At 28.8% G+C, this 13,195-nt stretch overlaps 1 protein-coding gene and 1 pseudogene across 1 annotated transcript; one reads left to right on the plus strand and one right to left on the minus strand.

Annotated features, from left to right (window-relative positions):
- Positions 1–963: 963 nt before the first annotated feature.
- Positions 964–2,054, minus strand: LOC133783983 (elongation of fatty acids protein 3-like; annotated as a pseudogene).
- A 7,153-nt stretch (positions 2,055–9,207) lies between these two features.
- Positions 9,208–10,475, plus strand: LOC133783984 (uncharacterized). Its single transcript, XM_062223548.1, has 4 exons — positions 9,208–9,411; positions 9,492–9,707; positions 9,773–9,865; positions 10,131–10,475. Exons 2-4 carry the CDS (start codon positions 9,537–9,539, stop codon positions 10,473–10,475), a joined length of 609 nt encoding a protein of 202 aa, XP_062079532.1. The 5' UTR covers positions 9,208–9,411; positions 9,492–9,536.
- Positions 10,476–13,195: the final 2,720 nt, after the last annotated feature.

Consider the following 13,195-nt stretch of genomic DNA (forward strand, 5'->3'; position numbering starts at 1 on the left):
TCTTTAACATATATTGAACATTGAGTATTTTTTCCGTAAAAATAAAAAATTAGGTATTTAATTATAACAAATATAAAACATTGGCTATTTATACGGTAAATATCCCTCTTAAAAAATGTCAATATTGTTTCTTAGAAATAAAAGACTTTTTCTTTCTCTACAAAACCCAAAAGCCACATAAAGCTATTGTGACGTCATATTGGGTATATAAATATATATGATATGTAATGTTGGGTACCTATACGTACCTATTAAGAGTGTTATTATATGACAAACATTACTTGTAATTTAATATAAGATACTATAATTCGAATTTTAAATAGAGAATATGTGTACTTAATATTAAATTACACCAATTTATGCTGTATTATGCGAGGTGGTGTATGTTGACTTCTAACAAGCTATAATAATCTAAAAAGACGTGGCTCCACTAGAAAAAATAGTTCTCTCAGGTCATCAACTTTTATGTTGGAAAGACAATATTAATTTTTTGCTCGGAAGACATAACTGACAGCTTTTCAAGCGACATATAAAAGTATAAGAAAGCCGAATTAAGTCAAATGTCTGAGTTTTAAAAAACTTTTTTATGATAATAAAACAAAGAACATAATCTTCAAAAAAGGAAGGGAAAAAAACAAAGAACATACAAGTAGAAAACAAAACCGATCCGAGTGCTTTGACCTATATCTTTGTCTTTGTGATTTGGTTTTTGAATAAATTTATTTTCATTCAAATATATAATTTCGCCTAAAAAAATAGTCCACTTATGATTAAAAAAATAAATCAAGTTATATCCCACTAGACAATTACGAATATTCCAAGATATATAGTATTTTGGAAGTAAATTTAAATCGAATTAGCTATAAATAATTACACTATTTTTTTTTTACTCTTAACAATCAGATGCATGCTCCTAAGCAGAAAAAAGTAATAATGGCTCATCAAGACCACGAAGAAAATATTGGCATGATTAATCGGTGGAAACAAAATAAATGTGCCAAATCAATGAGAAATTAAACAATTACATGCAACGTGTGTATACATGCAAACATAATAACAACTCACAAGCGTACATATATAAAAAGATATATATGTAAGTTATCCATGTTTGATCATCATGACCCCTTTTTATTGAGATCTTTGTTAGCTCCCCCATAATTCCTACCATGAAAATCAAGAAAGAGAAAGAGAAGCGAAGAATTGAGAAGAACATTGAAGCACCAGCTCCACGTCCCAGAGCAACCGCCATCGAAAAGATGGTAGTAAAACACTAAACCACAGCAAGAAAGGTGAACTTGAACTGAACGATCTGACACTCCGTCACGGCCCTCTTCCACGCCGGCCTAATCCCCATCGCGCACAGCATATAGTAACAGTACATCAACACATGCACCGACGCGTTCACCACGATCACCACTGGGAACAGCGACTGGGACGTCCGGAGCGCGTTGTAGCACATGGGCACCACCATGCAGTGGTGGTACACGTGGAGGAACGTCAGCCGACGGTGGCGGGCAGTGGCTCCGCCGAGGATGATCAGGAGTGTGTCCCCGAATTCGACGATTTTGGAGAGGTAGAAGACATAGGTCCAGAAGAAAAAGGGCCCGCGCGGCGGGGTGCCTGGCGGGTAGCAGAAGACCCAGTGCAGCCGGTCGAGAGGAGTGTGGGAGGCGACGGAGAGTAAGGAGCCGGCTGCCATGGCGAAAGAGAGGGCGAGGAGGAAGCCGCTGTGGACGATCTTTATTGGCCGAAGGAAGCCGGGGTTGGCGGCTGGTAGGGGGAGGCGGGAGAGGAGGAGGATTAGGGTTAGGTAAGAGAGGACGGCAGTGACGGCGAAGAGTGGTGTGGAGCCTAGGGTTTTGCCTGGGCTCCAAGAGAATTCGACTATAATGGGGTGCTTGGAGAGCCAGTATTGGAGATTGGCCATGGCGGTAGCCGTTTTGAGAGATGGGGATCGAGAGTATCGTGGAAGTTGTGGAGGAGAGAATTCGGCGCTTGCCGAGGAGAATAAGAGATAAAGGAATAGTAAGAGAGAGAGTTTAAGTAGCAGTAGTCAGTAGAGTACTTTCTTTGCTCTCATATATTTAGATCTAGACGGTACTAGTATATACTATCTCTATTTTTTTTTTTTCAATATTATTAACAAACTATTTGTTTAACTAGTTTTCTCATACGTAACGATGGAAACATATATACATATATATATATATAGATTTGTATAAATAATCGTTTCTCTCTCTCTCTCTGATTAGTTTTTCATTTCTTTATTCCTCTTTTGGAGGAGGGAGGCTTTCAAATCAAATACGTACGTTTATGCTCATTAATTTAGGCAGGCTAGCTAAACACATGATTATATGCATGTTGTTTAAGTGGCAACCAAATATGAGTAGTTACTCAACTGAAACTAATGAATTCCGTTACTGGGAAAACTATACATATAATACATATATAATACACATAGACATTAGTAAATATGCATCAATTATTTTTAGTTTATAATATATATCGCAATGTCCTTTAGTCAATTTGATGAAGAAAAAAACTTCAATCACTTAAGAAAAAACAAACTATCACACATATTTATAAGATAAAAAAAATTAATATGTGTACATTTATTATTTTTAAATAAATATGATATAATTATTTAAATTATCATAAAATATCTTTAAAATATTCTATTTTAATTAATTACTTTATTTATTTATGTTTAAGTTTATATTTGTTATAGTTTTTTAATTTGGCAATCACAACAAAAGATTATATATTATATGTTTAATATAATATTAAGTTTAATTAAATTTTAATTAAGTTATAAAATGCATGGTATTACTATTTTTAAATAATTATCTTGTAAAATATCTCGAAAATAACCTATTTTAATTTGTTTAATTATTTATTTATTTAAACTTATTTAAATTTAAGTCATATTTATAATTTACTTAGTGATGCACACGGGACGGGGAATTGGCGGGAAGTGTTTCCCCTATCCCCTTCCCCATTTATATTTTTAATCCTCATCCCCGCTTATTCCCCGTCGCGGGCGGGGTGAGGAATCCCCTATTGGAGTGGGGAATCCCCACAGGGAACTTATTTATTTAAAAAAATAAATTTTAAAATAAAAGTCATAAATTATATGTAAATTAAAATATTTTACAATATTTATTATTTAAAATAGTAAACATGATCCTAAATAAAATTTAAAATATTAAAAAAGTTACTCTATACTACAATAACACATAAAGAAAGATATAAAATATTACAAAAATATATAAAAATATAAACGGGGTCCCGTCGGGGTAGGGAGTGATATCCTCGTACTTCCCCACCCCATTTAACATTCGGGGATTGAAAATTATCTCCATCCCCACCCCGTTCCCCATTTAGACGGGGATTCCCCGCCCCATTAGGGGCGAGTCCCCTTAGAGCCCTGTCCGCATGGAAAAAATGTGTATCCCTAAATCTACTGTTAAATATAAAGAATATTCTGTTAAATATAAGAATATTCTGTTAAAGTTATCAGAAAAAAATAAAAAACCGCTAAAACCAAGAATTTCCGTTATTTACACACTTTTTATATATAGAAGAGATATACATGTTTTGAGTGTTGTATAAAAAGACTTAATAATCATTAATTATTAATTGTAATTATTTAACTCAAAGTGTATTTACATAATCATTTAAACTAATAACATTACTACAACTATAGACTTTCTTTACGTTTTTTTTCAACCATAAATAAAAAAGCGCAGAGAAAATCCTTGAATAGGGAGGCGAAGACTTTTCTCTTCGGTTTTTTTTTCTTTTCAAAATAACCACAAAGAAAAGCCCCATTCCCCATACTCGACCCCGACCCTTCACTCTCCTCATTTCTCTCATTCGAGTCGCGTGTGAGAATGGAAAATCTATCATCCTCAGCCACAGTATTCACCATTTTCACCATTTTTATGTGTTTTTTTTAATTGTTTTACACATTAATGCTTCAAATCATGTATATATTCATAAAAATGATTTATTTTGAAGTTTTAGGGCAAAAATGAAGAAATTTCGAGGGAGTCTAATGGAGTTTTAATATATGTTTATATGTTCATTTTTTTTGCAATTTTTGGACATTTTGAATGTTTGTGGAGGATTAGAAGAAATTGTCATGCCTCAACAACATGTATTGATCTCTTAAACGTGATTTTTTTTTAATATTTCGGATTATGGGATATTAATACCTAATGTATTTATTTTTTCATAATGTTAATATTAATTATGTTAACTATTTACAATATATTGTTTTTTACATAATTTTTTATATTATAATATTGTCTTTTACATAAATTTTTATATTATTTACATAATGAATTTTTTAAGTTAATTTTTGTTAATTATTTTAGGAATCCAAATTTATTATTAATATATCACTAATTTTAAAATTATGGTTTAGTAAATTTAATTTTAGTGGTTTAACTAATTTATCAGAAAGTTACTAGTTAAAATTTGATTTTACTTGTTTTAATTTAATAAATAATTTTGAATACTTTAAATCATACCAATTATCATATTTACTAACCATTGTTTAAACTTTTATTGTAGGAAATCCTTGTTTGAATTTGAAGTGTATGTGTTAAAATTGTTGAAGATTACTTTTGAAGGTGAGTAATAATTACTACTTAATGTTTTATTTTTCTTTTTGATATCATACAAACTATTGTTAGAGGAGTGTTAATATATATTAGATATTCATCCGTAGAGAAGTAGGTTCCGAGATAAAATTGTGTGTTGCGAAGATAACCGAAGATTGAGAACACGTGTCTTAGTGAAGTAGGTTATGCGAATTCTGTGTGCTGCGGTGGTTTATGGAAAAAATTATGCATATTGATTGTTGTGTTTATTTGAATTGAATTTATAAGTTGTAATAATTTGGATATGCTATAGAAACAGAGGAAACTTTGCACAATTTTCTTAAGATTAATATATTAATTGAAATTATGCATGATGCTTTTAAGAAAGAAGTCTTTAACTTAAAAGGTTTGTTGTTGTTGATTGTTAACACTACAAAAAAAACGTCCTATACCGAGAACATCGTACCGAGTACAAGTTCTCGGTATAGATCTTTTACACACCCGCCTCATTTACGCGGTTTTTTATCCTAGTTTGTGTACCAATGACCCTATACCGAGAACAGATTCTCGGTATAGGGTCTTTACCGAGGTCTTTACCGAGAACGTGTACTCGGTATAGTTAATTCAGACTCCCGCCTTTTTTACGCGGTTATTTCATTTTAGTTTGTGTACCGAGGACCCTATACCGAGAACATGTTCTCGGTATAGGGTCTTTATAATCTTCATCTTCCCCAAACAGAGAGCTCATTTCTCTGAAACGGAAAAACACCAAACCCCAATTTCTCCGCCCCCCCCCATTTCTGTTTTCCTGGATTTCGGCCCCCACAAACTTTGTTTTTGGTCAAAGTTTCCCTTCCAAAGGTGATTTAAGTGGCTATAAGGCTTATTGAGGTAATGATTTACAAATATTTCAGTTTTTTTTTTTGTATAAATTGTTAAATTTTTTTTCAGTTTTGATTTTTTATAATGAGTTTTTCATGGTATTTTTTTCAGGTTTTGCATTGTATATCAGCGGTTTTAGAGGTATTTCACATTTTCTTTGTAATTTTTTGGTTTTATTTATATTTTTTGCATAAATATATTTAGGGTTTTATTTATAATTTGTTTAATATTGTTAATATATTGTTATTTGTTATATTATATATATAATTTCTGGTTATGTAATTAAAATAGGTAAAAATAATAATTTGTGATGAAAATTAGTTAAAAATTTAGTGATATCCAATTTAGAGGAAATAATATATTGTGTAGTATTTTTGTAAAATACATATATAGTTTTAAGATTTAGTTAGTTTAATCCTATGATAAATAATTAATTTATTAGTATGAAAATTTATTAATTTAATAATTTATTTTTTAGGTATATAATTTGACTTTTAGTTATAAATATATGTTTATATGAAAATTTAATATTTGATTGTTTGTTTTTTAGATTGAGTTAAATAATTTTAGTTTTAGATTATTAGATTTGGTTAATAAATTTTGATTATTAGAGTGAGTTTTGTTTATTTAATTTGAATTTTGTTGTTGTTGTTAATTTTTTTATTCTTAGTGTTGATGAATATTGATGCTTTGTTTTTGTTGTTAATTTCTAGTAGAATTATGATATTTTAAATAGAAAATTGAATAATTAATAAAATTTAGAGTAATAATTATAAATTATATAGTCATTTACAATGTATTTGTATTGCTTTGTGTATGTTCTGCGACTGGATATTTTTTTATGTATTATTTGCAGGTTTTTAAATTTTGGGATATATGAAAATACAGCCGTTATGCTGCCCAATTTTTTTTAGAATGAAAAATATTCAATAAAATTTATAATTTAAGAAATAGTGAATTGATAAGTTGTATAACATATTTTTAATCATGATTAAATCAAATTAACAATAACATTATGCAACCAAATTTTAATAAAAATAAACATTAATCCTGAAATTTTATTTAAATAAGTAATAAATCTTAAAGTAATTCTAACGATTTATTCATTTTATATATATATATATATTTATGAAATTGTATAATGATATTTTGTAATTTTTGTTTGAAGGTTGGGTATTCGGTTTTTGTTGGACTAAAGAGATTGCTAACAAGATATTGAAGGCATTGGTAAGTTTTTTTTAATTTTTCTGTATTTTTAAAATTTTTTTTTTCAATTTTTGAATAATCTATGTTTTTTTATATAAATAATATAATATTAATTTTAATAAAAATATGAAATTATTATATTAGATAGAATGTATTTATTTTTAGGTTTTCAAAATATGTATTAGTAAAAATGATATTAGGAATTGGAAAATTGTTATATGATTGATTAGTATTTTTTTTTAAATAAATTCTATGTTGTTTTGGTGAATTTTATGTGTATTAAACATATTAGTAAACATATTTAATATTTTTTTAGAATTGTAAAATTTAGAGATATTGTGAATATTAGTAGAAGTACTCAATAAAATTTCTAATTTAATAAATAGTGAATTGATAAGTAAAATAATATATTTTAAAATTAAGATTAAAAAAATTAACATTAACATTATGCAACTAAATTTTAATAAATCTTAGAAATTTTGTTTAAATTAATCAAACTATTCAATAAAGCATAAGTAAAATATGTAATTTAATAAATACTAAATTAATATGTAAAAAAATAATATGTGTTAGTTCTGATTAAATAAAATTAACAAATATATTATTAGAAAACCATTATTAAAATTAAAATTAAAATTAAAAAAATTAAATTTAATATTTGTTAGTTTTAATCATTATTAAAATTAAAATTTTAAAAATATGTTTTTAATATTATTTGTTAGTTGTTTTTAATTTTTCTATATTTTTTTTAATATATTTTTTTCAATTTTTGAATAATTTATTTTTTTTATATAAATAATATATTTTAAAATTAAGATTAAAAAAAATTAACATTAACATTATGCAACTAAATTTTAATAAAAATAAAAATTAATCCTAAAGTAGTTAAATAAATTTTAAACAAATTTTAGAAATTTTGTTTAAATTAATCAAACTATTCAATAAAGCATAAGTAAAATATGTAATTTAATAAATACTAAATTAATATGTCAAATTTAAATAAGTTTAATAATATTTACACTGAAATATATTATAGTTAGATATCATAAAACAACATAATTAACTTCAAAAAGCATAAGACATTAAAAAAAACATATTTAATTATATTTGCTTTTTTCTTTGGTAATAAGAAATTATTACCAAAGATATAATAGTGTTATTATCACATAGTGATAATATTATATTTTTTTAGTGTTCATCACAAGAAGCCTTAGACCCGTTTAGAGAGGGTGAGTCATTGAAGACTCTTACATTTGCCTCTCTCTGAATTAGGACACACACAAATTGATTGTAAGTTTGATGATTAGTGTTCCGTGCAGTGCTACATTCATACAATGTCGATCGACAAGAGTTGGATTAATTTGACAGATCGATTATCCGATGAGTATGAGGCTGGTGTGATGGATTTTCTCCAGAGAGCCCGGCAGTGCGTTGACTCAAGGGGATTGGTGAAATGTCCGTGTAGGAGGTGTGTCAACGTTGAATTTCAGACGATTGATGTATTAGAAAATCATCTTTTTGTAAATGGTTTTCTACGGAAATATACCAATTGGCATTGGCATGGAGAGGATGAAATAATACCAATGAGAGCTCGGATAGATCAAAATGATGAAGATGAAATGATGGATGTTCTCACTGATCTTATGCAAAATGACAATGACGAACAAGCGGAGAATGAGCGCGGTCAAGAGATACCTACAACTGACTACAGGAGTGGGCAACATTATAACGATTTGTTTGCTGAGATCGAGGCTCCATTATTCCCCGGGTGTCAAAATTACACTTCATTGAATTTCCTAGTGAAGTTAATGCATTTCAAAGTGTTGGGAAAAATTCCCAACAAAATATTTGATGGAATGCTGGAGTTGTTACATGATGCATTTCCAGCCCCAAATAAGCTTCCAAAATCGCACTATGCAGCGAAAAGGTTGTTGCGGAAACTTGGATTGGGCTACGAGTCAATCCATGTCTGCAAGCATGATTGCGCACTGTTTTGGAAAGAACATGCTGGAAAAAGCAAATGTCCTGTTTGTGGAGAGGATCGATGGGTGGACAAGAACACCAAGGGAAAGAAAGTGCCTCATAAAGTGATGTGTTATTTTCCTTTAACCCCTAGGTTAATGCGAAAATATGCATCGAGGCACATTGCTCAACATATGAGATGGCATCACGAGCAACGTATAAAAGAAGATGGTGTATTGCGTCATCCTGCTGATGGGAAAGCTTGGAAGGACTTTGACCGAAATAATCCAACATTTGCAATGGAACCCAGGAATGTGCGGCTTGGATTGGCTGCAGATGGATTCAATCCCTTTGGTAATATGAGTCTGTCTTATAGTATGTGGCCAGTAGTGTTGACGACATATAACTTGCCACCATGGTTGTCCATGAGAGAAACTAATTTCATGTTGAGTTTATTAATTCCGGGACCTCATTCGCCAGGAAAAGATTTTGATGTTTTCTTAAGACCATTGATTGATGAGTTAAACGTGGACGCCATAAGGGATTGAACACGCGGGAAAAGAGGGAACAGTTGGGGCGTCCTCTCCCTCTCGAGTGGGATGTGCGGGGGAGAACATATAAAGAGATCGGAGAGTACAGCTCAAATTTCTCAAGAGAGCTCGGATTACTTGTTCGACAGTACACAGATCCGGATTGTCCTCAATGGTCAAAAGTACCAAATGCCTCGAAAGAAAGAATACTTGCACATTTGGAAGTAAGTAGTTTATGTATTTTTATGTTAATTCTCATTTTATGTTATATATGATATTTACTAATAAATGTGTTGTAAATTAGGATGATTTGTTTGATATTGGGCGTACTAGATATGGAGAAGGGCATATGCCTGGGATCTTGAGAGGCATTGATACTTCGTGTGCTAAAAAGTATTCTGACTGGAAGTACGATATTAAAGAGCACTTAACGATTAATGGGCCACAAAATCGTTATGGTAGTTGCACGGATACGCAGTGGCAAAAAGCAATTGATTTTTTCCGTCGCCCAGAAATTACGGTATTAATTTCTTGCTAAACTTAACTATCTTAATTAAATATATTACTAACGATAACTTTTTGCAGAAACGTTCTGTGGTCAACAAGGAAAATAGAAAGAAACTGAAAGAGCTTAGCTATGGAGGTTCTCAGTCAATCCCAGCCTTACGCTATAAAAAGGTTAGTTAATTAATTATTTTTTAGTTTATTTTTCTTATTTACGTTTAATTTTTAATTTTATAAAAATATATGTACGTGACAGCGCAATTTAGAGACTGGGCAACTTGAGTCCATCCCGGATAGCTGGATGGATACTCACCATAAATCAGGCACAGGGTGGGTGACAGAGACAGCAAAAAATACTTGGGTACGTTAAGTTTTTTTAAACATTTTTCAAAATTTTAATTGTTTCAAAATTTTAATTACATTATACATTGTATCACAGGAGGAATTGCGTGCATACCGCGACACACAGCAGACACAGGCAACTGATACTGAGAGTTCCACACCAGTTTCGAGTGCGCCTGAAGATGAAGACATATCTTTGGTACAAAATGTCTTCGGAAAACGCCGGGGCCACCAGAAAGGATATGGACGTATCCTTAACATAAGGGACCGAACTCCATTTGATTTTCGTCCTTCACAAACTAGAGATGAAGAGTTGTCTGAGATGAGAGAGCGTCTTCGACAGTTAGAGGAGCATGTCCGGACTCATTGTATCACCCCGGGATCTCAATCTGCCCCACCACCACCACCCGATGATCTTGATGTTGGAGCACCGACTCAGTAGGACTTATGTATGAATTTTATTACAATTGACTATTACATTATCATGTTTAAGACAAGTCTTTATTTTAATTCAACGAATACACTCTTATGTTTTTATTTATATTTTTAATATAAGTGTTTTAATTTTATTCTATTTTCTTATATTTAATTCAAAATAAATAAATAAATAAATAAGGGAATAACAAATATAAAAAAAAATTGGGGACAAGTCTATACCGAGGACAATGTCCTCGGTATATACCACCAAGATGTCGGTATATACCAGTACGATGAGAAATTGGGGTTTGTTGTACCGAGGACATTTGTCACTTTCTACCGAGGACATTATCCTCGGTAAAACTTATACCGAGAACATTTTTAATGTCGTCGGTAGAAGTTTTGTTTTACCGACGCGGCTGTACCGACAATTTTATACCGACGACATTGTCTCGGTAGAAGATATACCGAGGACATTTCGGCTTATACCGAGGACATTTGTTCTCGGTATAGGCCCTGATTTTTGTAGTGTAATGATTTCCTGGCATATGGTAATGTGTCAGGATTAAGCACAAAAAGTTACCAAGGATGTCCAATATGTTTCACTAATACATGGGCTCGTTGTCTGCCGAATGGGCACAAAATGTGTTATATGGGTCATAGACGATACTTGCCCCTAAATCATCGTTAAAGGAAAAAAAGGTCATGAATATGGTTTTTATGTATTAAGATACATTTATGATATTGTAAATGCACCAAATCCGACAGAAGTTATCAAGAAGAAAGTATATTATATTTTATATATTTTTTTGTTTAAGAAGAACTATATATATATATATATTACTTAATCATCTGTATTTACTTGTTAATTTTGTAGTGGTTTGACAAAAATATATTCAGTGTCAATGATGATCTAATCCCACTACAAACCGACTGGTTAAAAAGATTGATATCATTTATTTATGAAATTTAATTTTTCTTATGTATAACTTACTAACTTGATTCGTATGTTCTTATTAATTTTTTTATGCATATATATTGAACTACTTATGTATATATATATAAATGACATTTTTTTAATTAGTAATGATATATGAATGTTTTTCTTAATTTTAATTTATACATTATGTTTATTTAGATAATTATTTATAAAATTACGTATATAAGAATATTTTATATGTTATATTATTATATAAATTTATTTATATAAAATATGGTATTTATATTAAAAATTTTAAATATAATTTTGTATTTAATATATTATTATTAATATAATTTTATTAGTATTAAAAAAAATTAATCCGAAATCAAATTATATACGAAAATAAAATAAATTTAATTATATATTAAAAAAATATTTCTCTGCCGTTTAATTTTTTAAAAAAATTATAGAGAAAAATACTATTTTTACTGCTTTTTTTTTAAAAAAGGATCACAGTGAAAAATAGTATTTTTCTCTGCAGTCGAATATAATACAGTTTTCACTGTAAAAAAACTATAGTGTATTAAGGAAAAAAATCGAGAAGAAAATCCTATTGTGTAGTAGTTTAATTAGAAGAAAAAAAAATTGACCAATTAATTGTTATACAATAATTATATGTGAGGAGGAAGAATTGGAAGAATGCAAGTTGAAGACAGATTAATTTCATTCAGGCAATTAATGACGGTCGATCTATCAGGCTATGACTTGGATGTTGCCAATACTATATAACCTGCAGGGTCATTTGAGCTCTTTCTAACCATTTATATTGAAATGAATAAATGCTATCATGCATGATGATAGCCTACTACTACTACTCTAGTATCTATTCCCAGCTCTTTTTATATGTATTTAATTTATCATGTTATATAACTATTTTGGAGAATTGGTAAGGAGCATGGTGCCCAATATTACAAATGCCATATTTGGTGTAATTGGTGAAATCTAATATCCGTTTTCGTATAATTTAATTTAATAATTATTATTGGGTATCGATAACCAATTAAAGAGTGACATTTTTTGTAGTGTTGTGGGTACATTATGTCAAATAGAAATACTCATTGCTTTATATGTGAATATATATATATTTACTAGATACAAACAACTTATAATGCACGTTTATTTAGTTTTATTTATAGAATTTATTAATTATTTTTATTAAATTTGTATCATTGTAATATAAATTTCAGTAAATAAACAATATTATATATAAATGAATGACATAAACATATTAAATGAAAAATTAAACTAAAACATTGTTTATAATTTTTTAAAATATATATAATATGATAACTCTTTTAAACTTAAATGATAATTTCTAATAAAAATTAAGATTATGTACTATATATTATTATAATTATATTTTATAATATTTAAATTTATATTAATATAATTATTAAATATCTAGATTTGTATTATATATTATTATAATAATGATACTTATTTATAACTTTGAATTTAAATTTATATTAATAGAATTATTATATATGTAGTCTTATATTAAATATTATTATAATAATACTATTTTATAATATTTGAATTTATATTAATATAATTATTAAATATTTATTTTTAGTTAATTTTAAAAGTATATTTAGTTAAATATTTAGAATATTTCGTTAAAGTTCACAAAATAAATAGTTAAAACTAAAAATTTCCTTTACCTACACATTTTTTTATATAGAAGAGATATATATATATATATATATAAATTTCTTTTATCTACACATTTTTTATATAGAAGAGATATTTATATATATTTTTAG

Source organism: Humulus lupulus, chromosome 6 (genome assembly GCF_963169125.1).
Source record: "Humulus lupulus chromosome 6, drHumLupu1.1, whole genome shotgun sequence".
Taxonomy (NCBI): Eukaryota; Viridiplantae; Streptophyta; class Magnoliopsida; order Rosales; family Cannabaceae; genus Humulus; species Humulus lupulus.